The sequence below is a fragment of the Miniopterus schreibersii genome (assembly GCF_964146895.1).
Source record: "Miniopterus schreibersii genome assembly, chromosome: 15".
In the NCBI taxonomy this organism is placed as follows: Eukaryota; Metazoa; Chordata; class Mammalia; order Chiroptera; family Miniopteridae; genus Miniopterus; species Miniopterus schreibersii.
The window spans coordinates 21,027,807-21,049,639 of NC_138115.1; the positions used below are offsets into that span (position 1 = coordinate 21,027,807).

Below are 21,833 nucleotides of genomic sequence, written 5' to 3' on the forward strand. Positions count from 1 at the left end.
CGTCTCCTGTTTACTGACCACTGCTGGTGTGACTCCTTTAGTCTCCAAGCTCCTTGAAGAAAAGGAAGAACCTAAGTTTTCCTGGGCTGGGAGGGCGCAGAGCCAAGAGTCAGTCACTCAAGACTCATTTGTGAAGCTCTGAGTCTCAGGAGGACGGGGAGTAGGGACAAATTCCAAGCTTCTGCACCCCAGCCCAACTCAGTGTATGACTAACTTTACAGGAGGAACAGGTAGGCCATAGCTTCAGCGAAGGGTGACCAGGAACAGCTTCTGTGCTGATATAAACATTGTGCTTCCATGTGAGAAGGCCTACCACATGGAGCCAGGATGGCACTAAGCGGGGCCTCCAGCCATAACTGCAAGAGCAGAAAAACCCAGAATAAAAAGTGTTCTTTCTGCTGGCTCTGGCAGCTCCTCCCACATATGGCTGCAGGGTATGGGTCAGCTGCCAGCATTAACTCTCCACCTCTAGATTTGGTAACCCAGGCCTTTGTCTTTGTTCTTAAGGAACCCAAATAAACTTTAAGTAAGGGGCAGAAATGACACATTGTTCAATCTGAGAGTTACAGACTAAAGTACAGTCACTTACAAACCCTAGCCTTTCTTGCTTTGTTTTGTTTGATTTGCCCTATATTGAAAAATGCCAGCTCACACTAGTGAGAAATTAATATTCTTTGTGCCTACCTCCAGCTCATTTGGAAACCCTAAGGCTGAAAGTTCTGAACTGTCTGGCTATCTAGGGAAGGCATTGATTGAGAGCTGTGTTACAGCTTGGTTAGTGCTTTACCACCTAAACACTTAAAAGGTTGTAATAAAATGCAACAATGAGAAGTTAGAAGAGTATCTTAATCCTACCTTTCCAATCAAAGCCCTTCCAATAGGCAAATTTATTTTGTAAATTGTTATTTAGTGTATGGATTATATGGTTTGTTCAAGTCTCTAAGTTCTAGAATGAACTGCAAAATTATTTTTGGCAGAAAAAGTGCTGTTCTCTGTAACCCCACATTTTGGAGAATGATTTGACAATAGATTCCTCTTTTCCCTTAGACCTTTCCAACCTTCCAGAAAGAAACCCACCCTCATCCCAAAGAACACAGGCAATGATGTATCAGCATAAATCATTTATTGCGAACTCTCTAATATCACACACTAATGGGCCTGACAACTCACTCAGGAGTATTATGGATGGGGGCCAGGAGGTAGGGAGTGTGATGGAAGTATAGCAAGTGAAGACAGGTAGCTGCGGGGCAGACTTCGTGCCTTGCCTGCTGGTGACCAGTCTTGGTCAGCTAAGCTACCTTGGACAGGAAAGAGCTGGGTCGGGCCAAAACCCCTCAGTTCTCCTTTGGCCAGCCCACCCCAGGTTTCCAGCCCTTCCCCGCTTCCACATTCATAGTTTTGTGGGGATGAGGGAGGTGTAGGGAGGTAAGAAGCTCTCTAACTGCCAGGCTTGTGGGTGCTACCAGCTGAGCATGGGTTTCCCAGTCTAATCCTTGGCTGGGGAAGGATTCCAAGGACTTGGGTCTTCATTGCAGTATCTTCAGACAGGTCGGGATGAGGGATGGGGCCTTGCCCTTGGGGGGCTGCCCTTCCTCTGTGGCATCCAGAAGCTGCTGCATGTAACAGGAAGTGCCGAGCAACATGTGGCCTGTGGCCTGCATGCTGAAGAGGGCCCAGCGAAGAGCTTCCCTGGGTGGAATGAGAAGGTAGTAGAGTCAAAACACAAAGAAAACCCCTGTCTGCATCTCCTAAATGTTCCTCCCTCATGGTCCCTTAATAATTTTATAATTTGTAGAGTTAGATGCAAACAGGAACAGATGTTGCCTTCCCCCAGCAAATGGGAAAGGGTCTATGGACATTACCTGCAAATTGTACCTTAATTGAGGTGTCCAAAATTAAGCTCATTTAAAAAAAAAAGTCTTTATTGATTTAAGGGAGAAGGAGAGAGATAGAAACATCAATGATGAGAGAGTTGTTGATTGGCTGCCTCCTGCACATCCCTTACTGGGGATCGAACTTGCAACCCGGGCATGTGCCCTGACCGAGAATCAAACCACAATCTCCTGGATCATAGGCCGATGCTCAACCACTGAGCCACACCAGCTGGGCAAAATTTAAGCTCATTTAACAAGGCCTTTTATTTTTGTAATACTACTTGGACCAGTCAAGTAGTATTCATATTGATAACATGAAGATCACAACTCTGTCCTTCACAACATCTGTTCTAGACTCTGAGGCCTTTCCAAGTCATTTGTAGTAGTACTGGACATAAAGATACCATTTGATCCCACACAGGGTTAGGAGGTTGAAATAACACAAATTACTTAACATGGGGCCTGATGTGTAGAACAGCGGGGAAACATGGGGTTAAGAGTAGCTTGTTGAATGTTTGACTACTTTAACCAAATTCTTAGCCAAATCTGTTTAAAAGATAGGTCAGAGTCACTAGGGGTGTCAGTCCCAGGGGGGATTAGGGAGGGGAAAACAAAAGGAAAATAAATACTTTCTGGCTGATATTAAAACTTGTCTTCTATTAACCTTCATTCAATAAATTCTGGAGGAGGCCCTGGCCAGGTAGCTCAGTTGGTTAGAGCATCATCCGGATATGCCAAGATTGTGGGTTTGATCCCCAATCAGGGCACATACAAGAAGCAACTAATGAATGCATAAATAAGTGGAACAACAAATCGATGTTTCTCTCTCTCCCCCTCCCTCTCTCTAAAAAAATAGATTAAATTAAATTAGAAATAAATAAATTGGGGGGGGGGGCAGAAAGACAATTAGAACCATAAACATCTACACATAAAAATAGTTTTTAAATGTCATGGTTATATCTGAGATGTTTACTCATTTCTTATATTAGATAACTGAGGCTTAAAACCAGTTAAATAGGAATGAAATTCTGACACATTACAACATGGATGAACCTTGAAAACATTATGCTAAATAAAATAAGCCAGACACAAAAGGACAGTCTTTTATGATTCCACTTGTATAGGCAAATTAACAGAGATAGAAAGTAGAACAGAGGTTACTAGGGGTTGGGGGAGGGGAGTGGAGAGTTAGTGTTTAATGGGCACAGAGTTTCAGTTTGGGATGATGAAAATGTTCTGGAGATGAATGTTGCACAACACTGTAAATACCACAGAATTGTATACCTAATTGTACACCAGGGCTTGATCAGGATTTTCAAAAGTAAAATAGTTCTGGCCAGATAGCTCAGTTGGTTAGAGCATCATCCCAATATGCCAAGGTTGTGGGTTTGATCCCCTGTCTGGGCACATACAAGAAGCAAACAATGACTGCATAAATAAGTGGAACAACAAATCGATGTCTCTGTCTCTGTCTCTCTCTCCCTCTCTACCTTCTTCTCTCTCTTAAAATCATTAAATAAAAATAAGAAAAACTTTTTTGAAAAGTAAAGTAAAAAGTTAAAGTTCATTAGACAATACAAATGGCTATTGTCCATAGATATCCAAATTAATTCTGTCCTATGGAGTGACAATTATTTGAGTGCTCCCACCCCCATGGAAAAATCCAGTTTTGTATCTATAAGTTTATTTCAGCATTCTTGATGAACCTGTATATAGATGGGGTTTTGAGTTCTCCTTTGAACTGATTGTAACTTCTTGCTGGTTCTCTTATTAATTAATGAGTTCAATAAAACCTCTGACACGTGTTCATTTTTAAACAATTGATTAGAAGACTATTTAGGAAAACTTACTATTTTAAATGAAAAAAATAATTGTTATAGCGGAAGATAATTAGAAAACTAAATATATCCCGGTTCTACCTGGAGGAGTATGTGTACCCTTTGGCATACACTAGTGGAATCTAAAGCACTAGTTCAGCCATAAGATCTAGCAAATGCTGTCATGCTTTGCCAGCATCAATACAAGTTCCAGGCCTAAAAGGCTGAGGTCCACGTGAGCAGATAGGGGCTCTCCCGCTGCTGCATACCCACCCTGCCCCCAGCTAATACCAATTCACTCACTTCATGACACGCTTGGCCCCATAGCAGTGAAGATTGTAGGAAAGGGAGTATGTGCCATAGAGAGTCGCCTTTATATTCAGGCAGCCAAGGAAGTCCTGTGGGTTCAACTTGTATAGGTCGAAAGTTACACGGGCCACGTCGATCTTCTTGGCAGGCTTACGGGAGAGGGAGAGTTGGTATCTCGAGCCCTGTATCAAGACAATCATGTGGTTGGCACCCCTCAAGGACTTCTGATTCCCACTGTTCCCCCCCCACAGGTGGCACCTCACCTGCTCTGATGCGGGCTGCCATTTCTGCCCCTTCTGGAGGGCCATGAACACTGTGTCGTCTGCCAGGGTTTGGAAATACTCTTCTGTCTCTACCACTGTGCCATCTTCCTCCAGCACCAGGAAGAAGGGCTTGTCTGCCAGCATCAGGGCATCCCGGACCTAGGGAATAAGGGTAGTGATGCTTATGCCATCCCCATGCGGCCATAGAGCTGGTATGGGGAAGATCCACATCATATCACCTTAGCTGTCAGGGAAAGAACAAGTGGGCTGGGGTCTATGAGTGAATTGGTATCAGGCTCTTGCTGTGAGATCACTGTCCAAACATTCTGTATTATGGTATCTCTTGGTACCTGGCATCATAGTTAATATTCTAGAAGAGTGCTGTCCAGTAAAAATATAATGGAAGTCACATATGTAATTTTCGATTGAGCTATAATTCATATGCTCTAAAATTCACCCTTTTAAAGTATAGAACTTAGTGTTTGTGGTACATTCACAAAGTTAGGCAACCACCACCACTATTTAATTTCAGAACCAAAGAAACCCAGTACCATTAGTAGTCATTCCCCATTCCCCAACCCATGGCAACCTCTACTCTACAGGATTTGCCTGTTCTGGACATTTCATATAAATAGAATCATGCATTATGTGGTCTTTTTAGACTGGCTTCTTAGTATGTTTCAAGATTCATCCATATTGCAACATGATTCACTCCTTTTTATGGCTGAATAATATTCTACTATAAAGATATACCATATTTTTAATTGATTCATCAATTGATAGACATGTGGTTGTTTCTCTTTTTGAGTATCATGAATATGACAGTTATGATCATTCATGTACAAGTTTTTGGGTGAATATATGTTTCCTATTTTCCTGTGTATATGCCTAGAAGTGACATTGCTGAGTCATACAATCAACCCCATGTTTAACTTTTTGAGGAACTACCAAACTGTTTTCAAAAGCAGCTGCATCATTTTATATTTCCACCAACAATGTATGAGGATTCCAATTTCTACCCAACCTCATCAACACTTGTTATTGTCTGTCTTCTTTTAGTCAGGTAAGTAGGTATGAAGTGATTCTGATTTATATTTCCCTAATGACTAAGATGTTGAATACATTTTCATGTGTTGTTACCCATTTGCATATCTTTACAGAAACGTCCCACTCAAATCCTTTGCCCATTTTTAATTAGGTTGTCTTTTCATTGTTGAGTTATGAGTTCTTTATATAGTCTTGATACTTGACTCTTATATGTGATTTGCAAATATTTTCTCCAATTCTGTGGGTTGTATTTTCATTTTTTTCATAGTGTCTATTGATTCACAAAAGTTTTTAATGTTGATTTTTTTTCTCCTTTGGTTGGTTGTGCTTTGGTGTCATATCTAAGAGACCAAGATCATGAAGTCTTATACCTATGTTTTCTTCTATGAGTTTTATGGTTTTAGCTCTACATTCAGCTCTTTAATCTATTTTGACTTAATTTTGTACATAGTGTGAGGTAAGGATCCAATTTTATTCTTTTGCTTGTGGTTATCCCATTGTCCCACCACCATTTGTTGAAAAGAGTATTCTTTCGCTATTGAATAGTCTTGGCAGCCTGCCAAAAATCAATTGACCATAGATACATGGGTTCATTTCTGGACTTTCAATTCTAGTCCATTGATTTGTATGTATTATGGGCTGAACTGTACCCCCATCCCCCAAATTTATATGTCAAAGACCTAATTCTTAGTACCTCAGAATGTGACTGTATTGGGAAGTAGGGTCTTTAAAGAGGTAAATAATTTAAAATTAGGTCATTAGGGCAGGGCCCTAATCCAATATTACTAGTATCCTTATAAGAAAGGAAGATTAGGACAAGAAACGTACAGAGAGGGAAGATCATGTGCACATGAAAATGGCCATCTATAAGCCAAGGAGAGAGGCCTCAGAAGAAACCAACCTGAAAATACCTTTATCTAGCCTCCTGATTTGAGAGAAAATAAATTTCTGTTGTTTAAGTACCAGTCTGTAATACTGCAGCCCTAGCAAACTAAGAGCGTGTCTGTCCTTATGTCGAAACCACCAAGTCTTGATTACTGACTTTACCTTTGTAGTAAGATTTGAAAGCAGGAGGGGTGAGTCCTCCAGCTTTGTATTTTTTCAGGATTGTTTGGCTATTCTGAGTCCACTGTATTTCCATATAAATTTTAGATTCAGCTTGTCAATATCTGCAAAAAGAGTAGCTGGGATTTTGATGGGGATTGTATGGAATCTGCAGATCAAGTTGGGGACCATTGCTATCTAAACAATATTAAATCTTCCAATCTCTGAGCACATTTGTCTTTTCACTATTTAGATTTTTTTTAGTTCTTCAATTTAATTTATCTCAACAATGTTAATATTCAATCTGTAAGCTTATACTTCTTTTAAATTTACTCTTAAATATTTTATTCTTATTTATACTATTATAAATTGCTCTCTTAATTTTATTTTCAGATTATTTATTGCCAGTGTATGGAATTACAACTGATTTTTATCTATTGATGTTATATCTTGCAACCTTGCCAAGCTCATTTATTAGCTCTAATTGTGTGTGTGTGTGTGTGTGTGTGTTCCTTAGGGTTTTAAATATATAAGATCGTCGTCTGCAAATAGAGATAGTTTCACTTCTTCTTTCCAATTAGGATGGCTTTTTTTTGTTTTTTAATGATCTTGCCAAGTTACCCTGGCTAGAACCTCCAGTACAACGCTGAATAAAAGTGGCAAGAGCAGACTGCCTTATCTTCTTCCTGACCTTAGGGGAACGTTTTCAGAATTCCACCATTAAGTATAATGTTAGCTGTCCATTTTTCATAGATGCTTTTCATCACACGTATGTAATTTTAAACTTTCTAATTACATGCCCTGGCCAGTGTGGCTCGGTGGATAGAGCGTAGGCCCCGTGCACCGAAGGGCACGTACCTGGGATGCAGGGTTGATCCCTGGCTTGGTCAGGGCACGTGAGGGACGCAACCAATTGATGGTCACACGTGGATGTGTGTGTCTCCCTCTCCCCCTCCCTCCCTTCCACTATCTCTCAAAATCAATGGAAAAAATATCCTTGGGTCAGGATTAACAAAATAAATGAATAAATAAATTTTCTAATAGCCACATTAAAATAAAAACAGGTGAAATTACTTATATTTAATTCAATCTAAAAAATATATAATTAAGATAAAAATTTATAAGATTTTACATTTTTTTCATATTAAGTCTTCAAAATCCTGTATGTACTTTATATGAAAGCACATCTCAATTTCAACTAGATAAATTTCAAGAATTCAGTAACCACATGTAACTATTAGCTACTGCATTGGATAGTGAAACTCTAGAGATAAACAGACCTAGGTTTGAATTCTAGCTTCCCTATTATCATTGTCCTGAACTTAATGAAGTCACCTCATTTCTCTAAACTAGCTTCATCATCTAAAACGCTGAGGCAAGTACAGTCTTAGAACCCTCACAATGATCAAAGGCGAAAGTATATGAGATGGCAGCCTAGGTTTAAATCCCAGTGAATAAACTTGACCTCTGCCCCTAGAAAACGGGAATAATTGTAACTACCTCAAGGTTATGATTATAAGAAATGCTATATACGTCATTTGACAGGGTATGTAGTCCATAATGTACATTTACTAAATTTTACACTACACTAATTAAAATGGAAAGAGACCCATGACATGTTATAGGATGAAATGTCAGCTCCATACTACATAACCCCACTTAAGTAAGTTATATATAAGGATAAACTTCAGGACATACACAGTCACACCATTAGTTATCTTGGAATAGTAGAATTTTCACTTTACTTTTCTTACTTGAATTCATTAGAGAACATATTTTTCTGCTTAAAGTCCTTTAATATAGGCCTGGGATGAGCAACAGACCAACAGCAATGAACACAGCTAGCTCCCAGATCTTGGTTTCTGAATACCACTCTTCACTAAAATGAAGCAGACCTCCTTAGAAAAAGGGTTGAACTCAAGGGGTAGGGCAAGGGGAGTACAAGATGAGCCTATAATACTTTCTTGTGCCAGAAAGTCAGAAAGCACAGCACAGAAATAGGGCTGAAGGGTGTTCCACTGGCGAAGTCTGGGATAATATGAGCATCAATAAATAATCTGTTGCCATCCTTATATCCCATTTAAATGGGGATACCTGAGTCCTTTTTGATATAAATAAATAAATAAATTGAAATTTAGATGCAGAATGAGATTTTACTTATTACAAAGTACTTTCCTAGAAAATAAATGCAAAGGAAAAATAATAACTTTATATAGGGAAGCCTGACTGTACCTTTAAATTTTGTTGTTGTTTTGGTTTTTTTGTTTGTTTGTTTTAAATATATCTGTATTGATTTCAGAGAGAGGAAGGGAGAGGAAGAGAGAGAGAGAATTATCAATGATGAGAGAGTCATCATTGATCAGCTGCCTCCTGCACGCCCCCAACTGGGGATCGAGCCCACAACCTGGGCATGTGCCCTGACCAGGAATCGAACCATGATCTCCTGGATCCTAAGTTGATGCTCAACCACTGAGCCATGCCTGGCTGGGCTAAATTTTTTTTTAAATTAATGATTTGAGAGAGAGAGAGAAAAACATCGATTTGTTGTTCCACTTATTGATGTATTCATTGGTTGATTCTTGTATGTGCCCTTACCAGGGACTGAACTCACAACCTTGGTATATCAGGACAACACTCTAACCAACTGAGCTATCTGTCCAGGGCCCTGATTATACCTTTTTATTCAAATATTCAAAGTTAAACAGTAATGTGACAAATTAAAATTGTATGCAATTAAATAATTCTAAACTAAAGGAGAGTAAACAAAACAACTGGCTTATAATCTTCAAAACAGTCAAGGCCATGAAAGTCAAAGAAACTGAAGAACTCTTTCAGATTGAAGGAGACTAAAGAGATGCACAGTTCTGGCTGGTGTTGCTCAGTGGTAGAGTGCTGGCCGGCACACTGAAGGGTCGCAGGTTCAATTGCAGTCAAGGGCACGTACCTGGCTTGCAGGTTTGTGTCTCTCTTCCCAGGTCTCTCTCACATCGATGTTTTCTCTCTCTCTCTCCCCCCTCCTCCCCCTCCCTCCTACTCTCTCTAATAATCAATGGAAAAAATATCCTTGGGTGAGGTTTAACCTAAAAAAAAAAAGTGAGAGATGCACAATTCCCTGGCATAGTAGTTCAGTTGCTTAGAGAATCGTCCAATACACCAAGGTTGTGGGTTCAGTCTCTGGTCAGGGCACATATAAGAATCAACCAATGAATGCATAAGTAAGTGCAACAATAAATCAATGTCTCTGTCTCTGTCTCTCTCTCCCTTCCCCTTCATCACTCTCTCTAAAATCAATCAATCAATAAAAAAAGAGATTCACAATTAAATAGAACACTTGATTCCGACCTGGGTCCTTTTGCTACAAAGCACATTAGTGGAATAATTGAATGTGGTCTCAAGATCAAGTGTTAGTTATATAATATTATATTTTCCATGATTTTGAAGGTTGTATTGTGATTATATGGGAGAATATCCTTGTTTGGAGAAAACACACATTGAAGTATCCAAGAATGATAAGCATCAGGTCAGCAGCTTACTCTCAAGTACTTCAGGAAGTCTCATATTGTTCTTGCAACTCATGTTAGTTTAAGATTGTTTCAAAATTAGTTTTTATAAAAAAATCCTTCAATGGCTTACTGTTATCTTTTAACATGAAACCCAACTGTTCTCTGTCATAGCCAATAAGGGACTTCATACCGTGGTCTCTGCCAACCATATCTCCTTACCCTTTCTCCCCTCACTCTCTCTGCCCCTTTCTTTCTTTGCCAAATTTGGAAAGGCAGTCTGGATAGAAGGATGTCCTGCTAGCTCTGTCGGTAAGATTCACTTCTGACCTGTGGTCCATCTTAGAAAGCTGGACCTTCACTGCTGTTCCTCCCTGGATCCTCTGTTAGGGCTCTGACAAGGAATTCCCAAACTCAGTGGCTATAAGAATCTCCCAAAGAACCTGTTAAAAATCACAATTCCTGTGCCTCACTCATGACCTAATCAGTCTCAGGGGGAGAAGTCTGGGAAGCCATGTGTTAACAAGGCCATTTTAATGCATAAGGTGGTCCCTGAACCTCAGGGTGGAAAATAGTGCAGAGTCTAGACTCAAGTGTGAAGGAGCCCTTTAGATTCAAACCACAAGAAATGTAGTCTGGCACAATCAGAAGCCTCACAAGGAGGGGAAACTGGCTTCCAGGAAGAATGGGCCTAATTTAGAGAAATGAGAGAGAGAACCTAGAATAGAGAGTTAGATCAGCTATGATTTCTACACAGACTAGTAATTGGAAGCCTAATTCAAACATTTGATCTGTGTCGGGCACCTGGACTTGTAGATGAGCAGGGTCCCAGCCCCTGGAGCTGATAAGTTAGTGGGGCAGTGAAGCACATGACTTAACATGGAGCCAGAATAGACGAGGCTGTAGGCTGGGCAGTGGGAGAAGATACCCTCAACCAGTGGAGAGAGAGCCTGGAAACAGGGAGGGGTGTCATTCTTGCCTGTTGCTACCACCATCCACTAGCTCTGTATATCCTTCGTTTCCTCCTCTGGAAGCTTACCTGATTAACAGTTTGAAGAAAGTCTTCCCCAGCTACCAAAAAAACCTTCCATGGAAGGCTAATGTAGGGGACAGGCTGAGGACAACTGCCCTGGCTGAAGGGAGGAGATGGCGAAGGGAATGTCTAAAATCTAGCCCATTTCCCCAACTTCCAGGCACTTCTACAAGTTTAAGAACCAGTGGAAAAGGCAACCTAAGGATCCTTCCAGGAAGAAAATATGCTCTGAAAATAACCACTGATCGTTGGTGTAGGAAGGCAACATACTGCCCTCCCCGTGTGAACAGACAGACATCACTAAGCAATTGGACAGCCCTCCAGGGAGACACTACCAGCCCATCTGACCTGGCAGGAGAAAGGAAATCTTTTGAGCATGTAAGCCATGAACTTCATCCTTATTGCACTCCCAACTCATGACCAGGAGGACAGAGGCAGCAGACAGGGCCAACTCTGAGCCAAGGTCCCAGTGGCTGGCTGCGCGGAGGTCAGGCCCACCTCTCACCTTGTGGAGGAGGTCCTCCAGGCTGTGCGCCGTGACACCCTTCCGCACACTCCGGTCCTGGGTGCTCACTCGGCAGGGCCGGGCTCTGAGGGCCTCGGGGCTGGGCTCCGACAGCAGCTGCTGGGTCACCACCGAGGTGCTCACTGCCACATACCTAGGAGTGGTTTGGGGCATCAGAATACACTGTCTGCTGCTTCCCAGCTCTCACCCTATAGCAGGATAACTCACTTCCCAATTCCTAGGCTGAGCTCACCATATTCCTCCTCCCGTACCACCTAATTTAGATAGCCTTACTCAAAAGTCAGCTACATCAGTGCGTCTCAGACTTTAATGGGCATATATAAATTCTCTGGGGATCTTGCTGAAATGCAGATTCTGATTCAGTAGGTCTAGGTGGGGTCTGAGATGCTATATGTCTAATAAGTTCCCAAATGATATTGACTCTGCTAGTTCTCAGGCCATGAGGAGGAACAAAGTGACAGAAGACCCACCCCACATTCCCCCAATTCCACTGTCCTCTCTTGGCCTCACTCTTCTCACCTGTAAAGTGAGATGAAGTGGAGAAGCTGACGTCAGTGTAAGGTATTTTTGAACTCTGACATACACAATGTAGAACCAAAGGAGTGGAGGAAACCTGGGTTTTGGAGTCAGGCAAGCCAAAGTTCAAATCTTGGCCCCACTACCCATTTGCTAGGTGATTGAGAGCATCAGTTCGGTGTCCCAGATTCCTCATCTATTATTTGGTATAATAATCCCCGCTTCCCAAAGTCATGGTGAGGTTTAAATGAGATCAAGAATGAAAGCACCAAGCACAGTGTGGTGGTAATCTTGGGTCCCACTCCAGGCCTCCTGGATCAGAATCTGCATTTTATCAAGATATCTGTGTGACTATGTGCCACTGAAATTTGAGAAGCTCTGCCCTACAGCTCATAGGTAGCTTCCCTTCCCTTCCACCCTTGGCTCTCCTCACCTGGAGAGGGACTTGGGGTTGAGAAGGCTGAGAGACTTCATGGCATATTCCATCCTTGTCAGCTGGACTGCATTGGACCTGGGAATGAAGCAGAAACAGCTCATTACTGTGGGCTGGGAGGGTTTCCTCTCTCTGATCATTTGACACAGTACAACCCCACCCCCATCCAGCAAGCTTCCACTCTGGTCTCCCCTCTCAACTCATAGACACTTTCCCCAGCCCTTCTCCTGTCCAACCCCATGCACACCAACTATGACCAAGCTGGAGACCCCCTCAGTTCCCATGCTCAGCCCCACTCAGCAGCTGCTCCACACTCCGTAGTACCACTCACTCCATGTTTCTCTGACTCTGGCTCTGATCACACTGATCAGGGATTCCAAGTTGGAGCTAAAGAGGCCCGGCCTGGTTAATTCCTGTCCCTGGGGGCAGAGTCCACTTTATGCTGGCAGGAGGTGAGTCACACCACCTCACACTGCTGGGGACTATTCCCTCAGCTATAGTCCAGAGACATCACAGGTCAGGCCCTCACAGGCCAGGCAGCCCAGTGTAAGCCTTCTCTCTCCCATAGGTCCTTGAGCAATCCAAACCCTCCTGAGGCTTCCCACTGACTAAAGGGACTTTCTGCGATGATGGACATGTTCTATATCTATTCTCTCTGTTTCCGGAGTTACTAGCCCAATGTGGCTATTGAGCCCTTGAAATGTTGCTAGTATGCCTAAGGAGCTGGATTTTAAATTTTATTTAATGCAAACTAATTTAAATTTAAGTAGCCATGGTGTCTTATGGCTACTGGCAACCATACTGGACAGCACAGCTCCTGCTGACAGCCTTGGGCTCGCCTGCCACCACTTTATCTCCTAACCCTTCTGCTGCAGCTTTTGCATGCTCCATGCCTTGCACAGGCAGTTCCCTGGCCCTGCTATGCCCTCCTCTGGCCCAGGGCTAAATGTTTGTAGCTTTGAAGCCCCAGTTGCCTTGCTCTCCACTCCTTGGGAAGCCTTACATGACTCACAGAGTCTCCCCTTCAACCTGCCCTTCCTACTTCTTAGCCAAGTGTCTATTTCTGTCTTAGCCCAGAGGACCCTGGGTGCCTGGCCCTGGGCTGTTCTCCCTAATCCTGGTCCCCAGCACAGAGAGGGCCTGGCACTGAGCAAGGGACTCAAAGAGTGGTCATGGAAGAAAAGCCCTCTCCCCAGTCAGGTACAATCACTCTTTCCCTCTAACAGCGTGGGGAGGGGCTCCTCAGACCTGCCTTGCAGTGAAAGCCGCCTCCCTCCCTGCGCACCACCCCCGCCGCAGGGTCTGGCCTCACTCCTCACTCCCACTCCCCATCCACAGCCAAACCCTGCCAAGCCCCACCTCACCTGCTCGCCCAGAGCCAAAACACAAAACACCCCAAACCAAAACACTCCTTACCTCCCCCTCACAGCCTCCCAACCTCCTCCCAGCACTGCCCTGTTCAGCTCAGCCATCCTTCCATTTTATTTCCAGCTCCCCGGGGAAGCCCCTCCCCTGGCCTTCGGCGCCAGCTGGGGCCGAGAGCACGGCGAGTGAGCCCACTGCTTTCACCCGCGGGGCTTCTGGCCGGCCTAACTTCCAGAAAACGTCCCAAAGGAGGGGAGAGGGCATGTTACAACAGCTCCGGGACAGGGTCCGGCCCAGGACGCGACAGCAGACACAGAGGGCACAAAAACAGGCCCACGTGGGCTGTGGCCCCAGCCCCGCCCATGCCAGCCTTTTGCGTGTAGACAAGCTGCCGTATGTCCGTGAGCTCCAGTTTCTCTCCCTGTACAACACGGAATAACGATTCCTGTGTCGAAGGGTTCAGCGAGGATTTGTGATCATAAAAGTAAAGGGCTTTGCACCAAAGACACTTAATAGACAGGAGAGAATATTGATGTCATTAATAATAATATAATTATTTAATAATAGCAGAGACTAAGACTAGCTGAAATGCATAGTGGTTTAGAGGGTAAGATCTATGACCCAACAATTCTACTCCTAGATAGATGATAGATAGATAGATAGATAGATAGATAGATAGATAGATAGATAGATAGATAGACAGATAGACAGACAGATAGATAGATAGAGAGACAGAAAAGTAGTTGCATAGATATCTACTCATATATCTATGTATATATATGAGACATAAAAACATATGTCCATACAAAAACTTATACATGAGTGTTCATAGCATTATTCATAATAGCGAAAAGTTAGAAACAATCCAAATGTTCATCAATTGGTGAATGGATTAAAAGATGTGGTGTATCCATAAATAAAATATTATTTGTCCATAAAAAGGATGAACTTTGAAAACATATACAAGGTGAAAGAAGCCATTCACAACAGATCACATATATATTTTTATGCTTCCACTTGTATGAAATATCTAGAATAGGCAAAACTATAAAGGCAGAAAATATATTAGTGGTTGCTTAGGGCTGGGGCTGGGGAATGGGAGGTGACTGTTAATGGGTACCGGGTTTCTTTCAGGCGAGACAAAAATGTTCTAATCCATTAATCTAATCACAATTTATTTTGGCGATGGCTGCACAACCCTATAAGTATACTAAAAATCATTGAATTGCATACTTGAGTGGGAGAATTGTATGGTATATAAATTATATCCAATAATACTTTTTTTTTTTTAAAGAGTCCAAGCTCATCTTTCACACTAGTGCATCAGAATCACCTGGAGGGTCTGTTAAAATTCAGATTGCTGGGCTCCACCTGAGTTTCTGACTCAGTATGTCTGGGGTGGGACCTAAGAAAGTATATTTCTAACAGATTCCTAGGCGATGCTGAAGCTGTGGCTTCTTAGGTACAACACTTTGAAAATCAGCAGTCTTGCCCTAGCCAGCCAGTTTGGCTCAGTGGTTAGAGAGTTGGCCTGCGGACTTGAAGAGCCCAGTTCGATTCTGGCCAAGGGCAAGTACCTCTGTTGTAGGCTTGATCCCTGGCCCTAGCCTGCGGATGTGCAGGAGGCAACCAACTGACATGTCTTTCTCACATCGATGTTTCTCTCTCTCTCCCCCTTCCTCTCTCTCTGAAAAAGCAATGGAAAAAATATCCTCGGTGAGGATTAAAAAAAAAAAGAAAAGAAAAAAAATCAGCCGTATGATGAAACTCCTCTAAGCTTCATTTGGATCTGACAAATGGGGATTAAAAATAACTCCTACCCTACTGGGTTACTGTGAAGATTAAGTGAGATAATCATGAAATGTACTTGGTGTGGAGCTTAGTACATTTGTCAGGCTCAATAAATAGCTATTATAACTACTACTACTGCTACTAATATTATTACTTAGATCTAAATCCTTTCCTGGAGGAGCTCCCAGGCAACCATTCACTCATTCAACAACTATTTATTAGTCACGTACTATGTGCCACCCTTCCTAGGGGCTAAGAATATACCAAGAAACAAGGCAGCCTTGTCTCACACTTCAAGGAGCTGACATTACTGGAGGAGGGGGAGAACTCTGACCATGAACAAATATGCAAATAAACAAAATAATTCCAGGAAGAAAACAAAACAAGGTGATATGATAACAAATGGCTGGAGAGCTAGATTGGCCTTGTTTAGGAAATTCCGAGGGGAGGGAAGCTTTCAGCTAAATCCTGACTGGTGAGAAGTCAGTCTTTTGAAGCCCTGGAGTGTCTTAGTCCATGTGGGCTGCTATAAAAGAATACCATATCCTAGTGGCTTATAAACAACAGAAATTTATTTCTCACAATTCTGGAGTGTGGCAAGTCCAGATCAAGGCACCAGTAGATTGAGGGTCTGGAGAGGACTGGCTTCCTGGTTCACAGACAGCCCTCTTCTCTCTTGTGTCCTGTGGTGAAGCAAAGGAGTCACTTTTATAAGAACACTAATCCCACCTCCCAAAAACCCCACCTCCAAATTCCATCATATTGGGGATTAGGTTTCAACAGAAGAACTGGGGTTGGGGGAGGCAAAAACATTCAGTCTACGGCATTCTGCCTGGGCCTGGAAGCCAGTCTTTTGAAGTCCTGGAGGGGGACACTACTCCCTCTCCCCAGACATAGGAAACATCAGTGCAAAGAATTTAAGAAGGAAATGAGCAGGATGAGGAAAGAGGAACACGAATCACTAAACTTTAAGGTGAATCACTAAACTTTAAGGTAGACCAAGAGCCAGAAGAAAAATATAAACAAATACTTCAGGGGGAGAGATCTGGGGAAAGGGTTGCAGCCCCTCCCTTGGACAGTCACACCTCAAACATTTATTGAACGTTCACCATTCACTTGTGCTTGGTGTCCCATGATAGGCTGATAGACAAATGGATGACTCAGAAGCAGTCTGGCCCTGACAAATACCAGGTGCACCGTGGACCCTGTACACAGTAAAGACAAAAATAACCACAAGCCAAACACAGAGAATATCTGCCAGAGGAGTAGGGGTAGAGGGAAGAAATGGGAGAATGAACCTGAGGATTCTTTACAGTGCTTAGAAGAGGATGGTTTTGGCTCAGTTGAAATTTATTTATTCAACAGCACTTTTCTTGAGCTTTTACACTATGCCAGGCATAGTGGGCTGCTGGGGACACAGATGATTCAGTTCTTATCCCTCTCTTTGAGGAGGTCACACTCTAATGGGTAAGGCAGATGTCTGAGCATGGTTCTCAAACTCTGAAGAGCATAAAATCATTTGAGACGCCTTGGAGTTGAGAAGGTCTAGCTGAGTCAAAATTGAGAAACCAAAAAAAAGAAAAAATTACACATTCCCCCTGGTTGGTGTGTCTCACTTGGTTGGGCCTCATCCTGAGCACAAAGGTTGCCACTCTGATTCCCAATCAGGACTCATGCCCAGGTAGGGGGTGTGCAGGGAGGCAGCCAATTGATGTTTTGCTGTCACATCAAAGTTTCTCAATTTCTCCCTCTCCCTTCTTCCTCTCTCTAAACAAACAAACAAAAACAAAACTAAACTAAAAATAAAAAATCTTTTAAAAAATTATACATTTAACTACATTAAAAATATTCTACATGTTAAACTTGTAATACCATGAGTAAAGTCAAATACAATGAGTAGGAAAAACTCATTTCCTACTCATTCAATACAATGAGTAGGAAAAACATTGCAACTAATACTGTAAACAAAAGGTCAGCCTCTCTCTCCCCCTCCCCTTCTATCTATTATATAAATTAAGAAGATAAACAACATAGTAGGAAAATGGGCAAAGAATATGAACACAGTTCAGGGAAATGAAATACAAATGACCCTTAAACATATAAAAAGATGCTTAATTTTTTTTGGATAACACAACTAAATTTTTCTTATTTAATGTATTTATTTTGCGTTGGGATAAAATGTAAGTAACATAAAATTAACCACCTTAAGTGTACAGTTAGTGAAATTAAGTGCTTTCACATTATTGTGCAAGCACCACCACAGTCATCTCGGGAACTTTTTCCTGTCTTCCTTTTCATTTCTATACCCTTCAGAAAACACATTCCCTCCTCCCTGAGCCCCTGGCAATCACCACTCAACTGTTTTCCTCTACATAATTTATTTTCCTTTCACAGCCTGGATAATTTTGAAAAGTACAGTCCAGTTATCTTGTAGAATGTCCCACAATTTGAGTTTATCTGTCATCTTTTCACGATTCCATCCAGGTTAAGTATCTTGGGCAGGAATATCACAGAACTGATGCTGCGTGATACAAGGTGTCAAATTAATTTTGATTACTTGGTTAAGGGGATGCGCACAAGTTTTCTCCAAAGTTACCGTTTTCTCCTTTTGCAATGATTATGTAATCCAGGGAGATACTTCGAGATTGTAACCTGTGCTCTTGGGAAAGTCACAGAACCCTTCCAAGCATCAGCTTCCCCATCTGTGGAGTGGGGACAGCGGCCTCTTAAACTCAGAGTTTAAGAAACTGAAAGTGCTCCCCCGGCTGGGCGTGGCTCAGCGGTTGAGCATTGACCTAGGGTCCAGGCGATGGGGGTTCCATTCCGGTCAGGGCACCTGCCGGGGTTGCAGCCGATCAATGACTCTGTCATCATTGATGTTTCTCTCTCTCTCTCCCTCCCTCTCCTTTCCTCTCTCTGAAATCAATAAAGATATATTAAAAAAAAAAGAAAGAAACTGAAAGTGCTCAAAAGTGCTTTGCTCCACGCAGAAGGCAAAAAATATGGCAGTGAGAGGTGGGGTGCGGGTAGGAGGGGACCAGGTTCACTCCTAGCTCTCCAGCTGGACAGGCGGCGGGGGCGGGGCGGGAGAGCCCGCGTGCGCCTGCGCCGGAGGAGAGTGACCACAGAGTCGGTCCTCCAGAGACAGAGAGGCCGGAAGTTGTTCTCACAGAACCGTGTGATTGCGGGGATTCTGGAGCTGAGGCGGCGCGAACAGGGTCTGCGGGCTGTAGGGGATCTGCGTGAAGGACTCCGGGGTTCAGGGCAGCGCCAATGGCGTCTCGGGCAGGCCCGCGGGCCGCCGGCACCGACGGCAGCGACTTTCAGCACCGGGAGCGCGTCGCCATGCACTACCAGATGAGGTATGAAGTGAGGCCAGGAGCACTGCGGCCTTCTCCCCGGCCGGAACCTGCGGGCCTGGGAAGCGACGCCCCCCGGCCTCAGGCTCTTACTCCCCAGCCACTCCACGCTCACCTGCCAAGTCCCCTCCTCCCGAGACGGCCCAGGGCCTGTCTCCAATCCTGGAAAGCCCAGGCACTCCCTTGGGTTCATCCCTCGGTCGCCCTGTGCCTTGAGGGGCTCCAGTCATGGTTATGCTGGCCCTGCTGTGTGACCTTGGGACCCTAATTTATAATTGAGTCTCAGTTTTTTTCATCTGCAAGAGGAAAAAAGGAATCGACCTTTTAGGGTTGGGTGAAGAATTAGTGAGCTAATGATTCGTTGCATAAGATCTAACACAGAATCGAGTCTGCCCAATACATGGTAGCTGTTATATTAGGGGCCCTTTTGGGGAATGTGGACCATAAAGCTAGCTTTCCGTGCCTAAAGTGAATTTTATAAACACCCCCACCTAAACGGTATTTCTACATTGCCCCTTCAACAAACACGTATTGAGCTTATACCCATCAGGCATTTTGTGCTGGGCACTGAGGATATAATAGTGAGCAAAAGCAGACCTGGTCTTTGTATGCGTATTATACCTTCAATAAAAAAGCTTATTACCAAAACAAACAAAAAACCTGGTTCCTGTCTTCATGAATCTTGAAGTCTAGAGATGACTGATTTTCCTACCTTTTCACACTTTCTGTAATGAATATTTTTAAAATAAAAATTTCAAAAAGATTGTTCCCCCTTAAACCCATTTATCCAGAATGCTTTTTGCATCTTTGTCTCCAGAGTTTTAAATAATGGCAAGCTCTTTGGACCCTCACTTCAATCTTATCCTTAAGACCCCTGCCTAAGGGCACCTCACAATCCAAGCAAGTATTTTTATGCTTACCTAGAGCAGAAACTGTCCTCCAGGATGTGAAGAGGATATATTTAGGACCCTAGAGAGTTAGAAGAATAAAAAATAATGTACTTCCTTTAGATGAAACAGTCTACTCTAGCTGGAGAAGTATGAGCAGCTTGAGCTGGTTTCCTCACTGCCAGTACCTCCTTCCTCTGTGCTATATACTCCTAGGGTGCAAAGTCATTTTTCTAAACAGCGCTGAGTTACTCTTCTGCCTTTAAACTGACTATTCATAGTCATTGCAACTTCATATCCTGCTGCTCCCCCCCTATGGTGTATTCATGCCATACCCAACCACTGACTTTCCTGGAACACAAATGCCTGTTTTTTTGCCTGCATATGATCACCTATGCTTGGAATGCCCATCTCCTTTGGCCCCTCAGAGCCTAGCTTAAATATCATCCTCCTCTAAATAGCCTTCTCAGATGTCCCATCCCAAGCAGAATTGATTACTGCTTCCTGTGATCCCATGTATCTTGCAAAATATATTTACTAGAGCTCTTCCATTTCATTTTCTATTAATTTTTCTTCCACTGTTCCTTGTGCCCAGCCTCTAGGCAGGAACTAGATCTTACTCACATTTGTACCCCATTGTCCAGTATACTTGCCTGGCATATAGTTGGTTAGAAAATTTTGAATGAAAGGAACTTCTCCCTCTGCTCTGCCCCACAGTGTGACCCTCAAGTATGAAATCAAGAAGCTGATCTACGTGCATCTGGTCATGTGGCTGCTGCTGGTTGCCAAGATGAGTGTGGGACACCTGAGGCTCTTGTCACATGATCAGGTGGCCATGCCCTATCAGTGGGAGTACCCGTATTTGCTGAGCATTGTGCCCTCTCTCTTGGGCCTCCTCTCCTTCCCCCGCAACAACATTAGTTACCTGGTGCTCTCTATGATCAGCATGGGACTCTTTTCCATCGCTCCCCTCATTTATGGCAGCATGGAGATGTTCCCTGCTGCACAGCAGCTCTATCGCCATGGCAAGGCCTACCGCTTCCTCTTTGGTTTTTCTGCTGTCTCCGTCATGTACCTGGTGTTGGTGCTGGCGGTTCAAGTGCATGCCTGGCAGTTATACTACAGCAAGAAGCTCCTAGACTCTTGGTTCACCAGCACACAGGAGAAGAAGCGTAAATGAAGCCTGTCTGATGGACTGATCTCTGGGGTGAAGCCTAGCCCTCCTATTGAGAGGAATGAGAGGGTAGAGGAGCTGTTCTAAAATCTCCTTCGGTAATTTGGCAGCTGTGATGTTGGCAACTAGTACAAACTAGGCCCAAGTTCCAGAAAGCTGCTACTATTATCAGCTGAGGTGGGAAAACTATAACTTATTCCTGGTTGGCTGGAACTGGGTGAAGAATAGCTGTAAAACAAGCTTCAGCTAGTTTAAGTTGAAGCCCTTCAGGATTTTTCTTTTAAGACTGAGCCTCCTTTCCTCTTAGTCATTCTCTCCATTTCCATCCATTACCCCTTAGCCACCGAGACTGGAGGAGATGGAGAATCAACCAAATTTTATTTCAATCTGTGAGTCATTGGGAGAAAACATTTAGGAGACTGCTTTCCCTGCAGGCTATGGTCTCTACTCCAAAGCATTTTCATTAAAAAGAGCCTCAATAAAGTTATAACTGCCCTGTCCACCCTGTGCCTTGTGTTTGGGATTTAACAGTGTGAATGGTGCATTGCATGAGTGGCTTTAGACACCAAGAGATAGGTGGAAGCTCCCTGAGAAACCTGGCAGTGGCCACAGAGAAGTGAATTGGGTGTAAGGAACGTAAGTCATAGTTCCCACCCTGTAGCTGATTAGCAGGAACTGTCATGGGCCATATATTTAATCTCTCCACCTATAAAATGTCCATTCTCATTTATCCAGCTTGGGTTATAGAGTCTTCTTTTGGTTGTGTATTCATGTTCATCATTCAGTGTTACCAGTGTCAGTTATGTGTCTGATACAGTAGACCCCCTCTTATCTGTGGGGATAGTCTAAGATCATCCCCAGTGGATGCCTGAAGCTGCAGATAGTGCCAAACCCT

General features: G+C 43.3%; 2 protein-coding genes across 5 annotated transcripts; one reads left to right on the forward strand and one right to left on the reverse strand.

Moving 5' to 3' along the window:
* Positions 1–1,106: 1,106 nt before the first annotated feature.
* CIDEC (cell death inducing DFFA like effector c) lies at positions 1,107–16,196 on the reverse strand. 4 transcript variants are annotated; one of them, XM_081159244.1, is made up of 6 exons: positions 16,101–16,196; positions 12,363–12,440; positions 11,393–11,546; positions 4,264–4,422; positions 3,995–4,182; positions 1,107–1,689 (listed from the first exon to the last, which is right to left on the reverse strand). In XM_081159244.1, exons 2-6 carry the CDS (start codon positions 12,413–12,415, stop codon positions 1,527–1,529), a joined length of 717 nt encoding a protein of 238 aa, XP_081015370.1. In that variant the 5' UTR covers positions 12,416–12,440; positions 16,101–16,196; the 3' UTR covers positions 1,107–1,526. The 4 variants fall into 4 exon arrangements, with proteins under 4 accessions (XP_081015370.1, XP_081015368.1, XP_081015369.1 ...); XM_081159242.1 differs by lacking the exon at positions 16,101–16,196 and adding an exon at positions 13,779–14,027; XM_081159243.1 differs by lacking the exon at positions 16,101–16,196 and adding an exon at positions 12,694–13,295.
* A 2,468-nt stretch (positions 16,197–18,664) lies between these two features.
* Positions 18,665–21,440, forward strand: JAGN1 (jagunal homolog 1). Its single transcript, XM_081159248.1, has 2 exons — positions 18,665–18,880; positions 20,482–21,440. The coding sequence occupies exons 1-2, from the start codon at positions 18,792–18,794 to the stop codon at positions 20,942–20,944; spliced, it is 552 nt and encodes a 183-aa protein (XP_081015374.1). The 5' UTR covers positions 18,665–18,791; the 3' UTR covers positions 20,945–21,440.
* Positions 21,441–21,833: the final 393 nt, after the last annotated feature.

What these genes read in the sequence shown, in the direction of transcription:
- CIDEC (XM_081159242.1), bottom strand. Translation starts at nt 13,834, where the DNA reads ATGGCTGAGCTGAACAGGGCAGTGCTGGGAGGAGGTTGGGAGGCTGTG. An exon ending in TGGGAGGCTGTGAGGGGGAG is followed by an intron (nt 12,441 to 13,778) that starts GTAAGGAGTGTT and finishes CTTCATTCCCAG; the next exon opens with GTCCAATGCAGTCCAGCTGA. An exon ending in GGCAGCCCGCATCAGAGCAG is followed by an intron (nt 4,183 to 4,263) that starts GTGAGGTGCCAC and finishes GTCTTGATACAG; the next exon opens with GGCTCGAGATACCAACTCTC.
- JAGN1 (XM_081159248.1), top strand. Translation starts at nt 18,792, where the DNA reads ATGGCGTCTCGGGCAGGCCCGCGGGCCGCCGGCACCGACGGCAGCGAC. An exon ending in GCCATGCACTACCAGATGAG is followed by an intron (nt 18,881 to 20,481) that starts GTATGAAGTGAG and finishes TCTGCCCCACAG; the next exon opens with TGTGACCCTCAAGTATGAAA.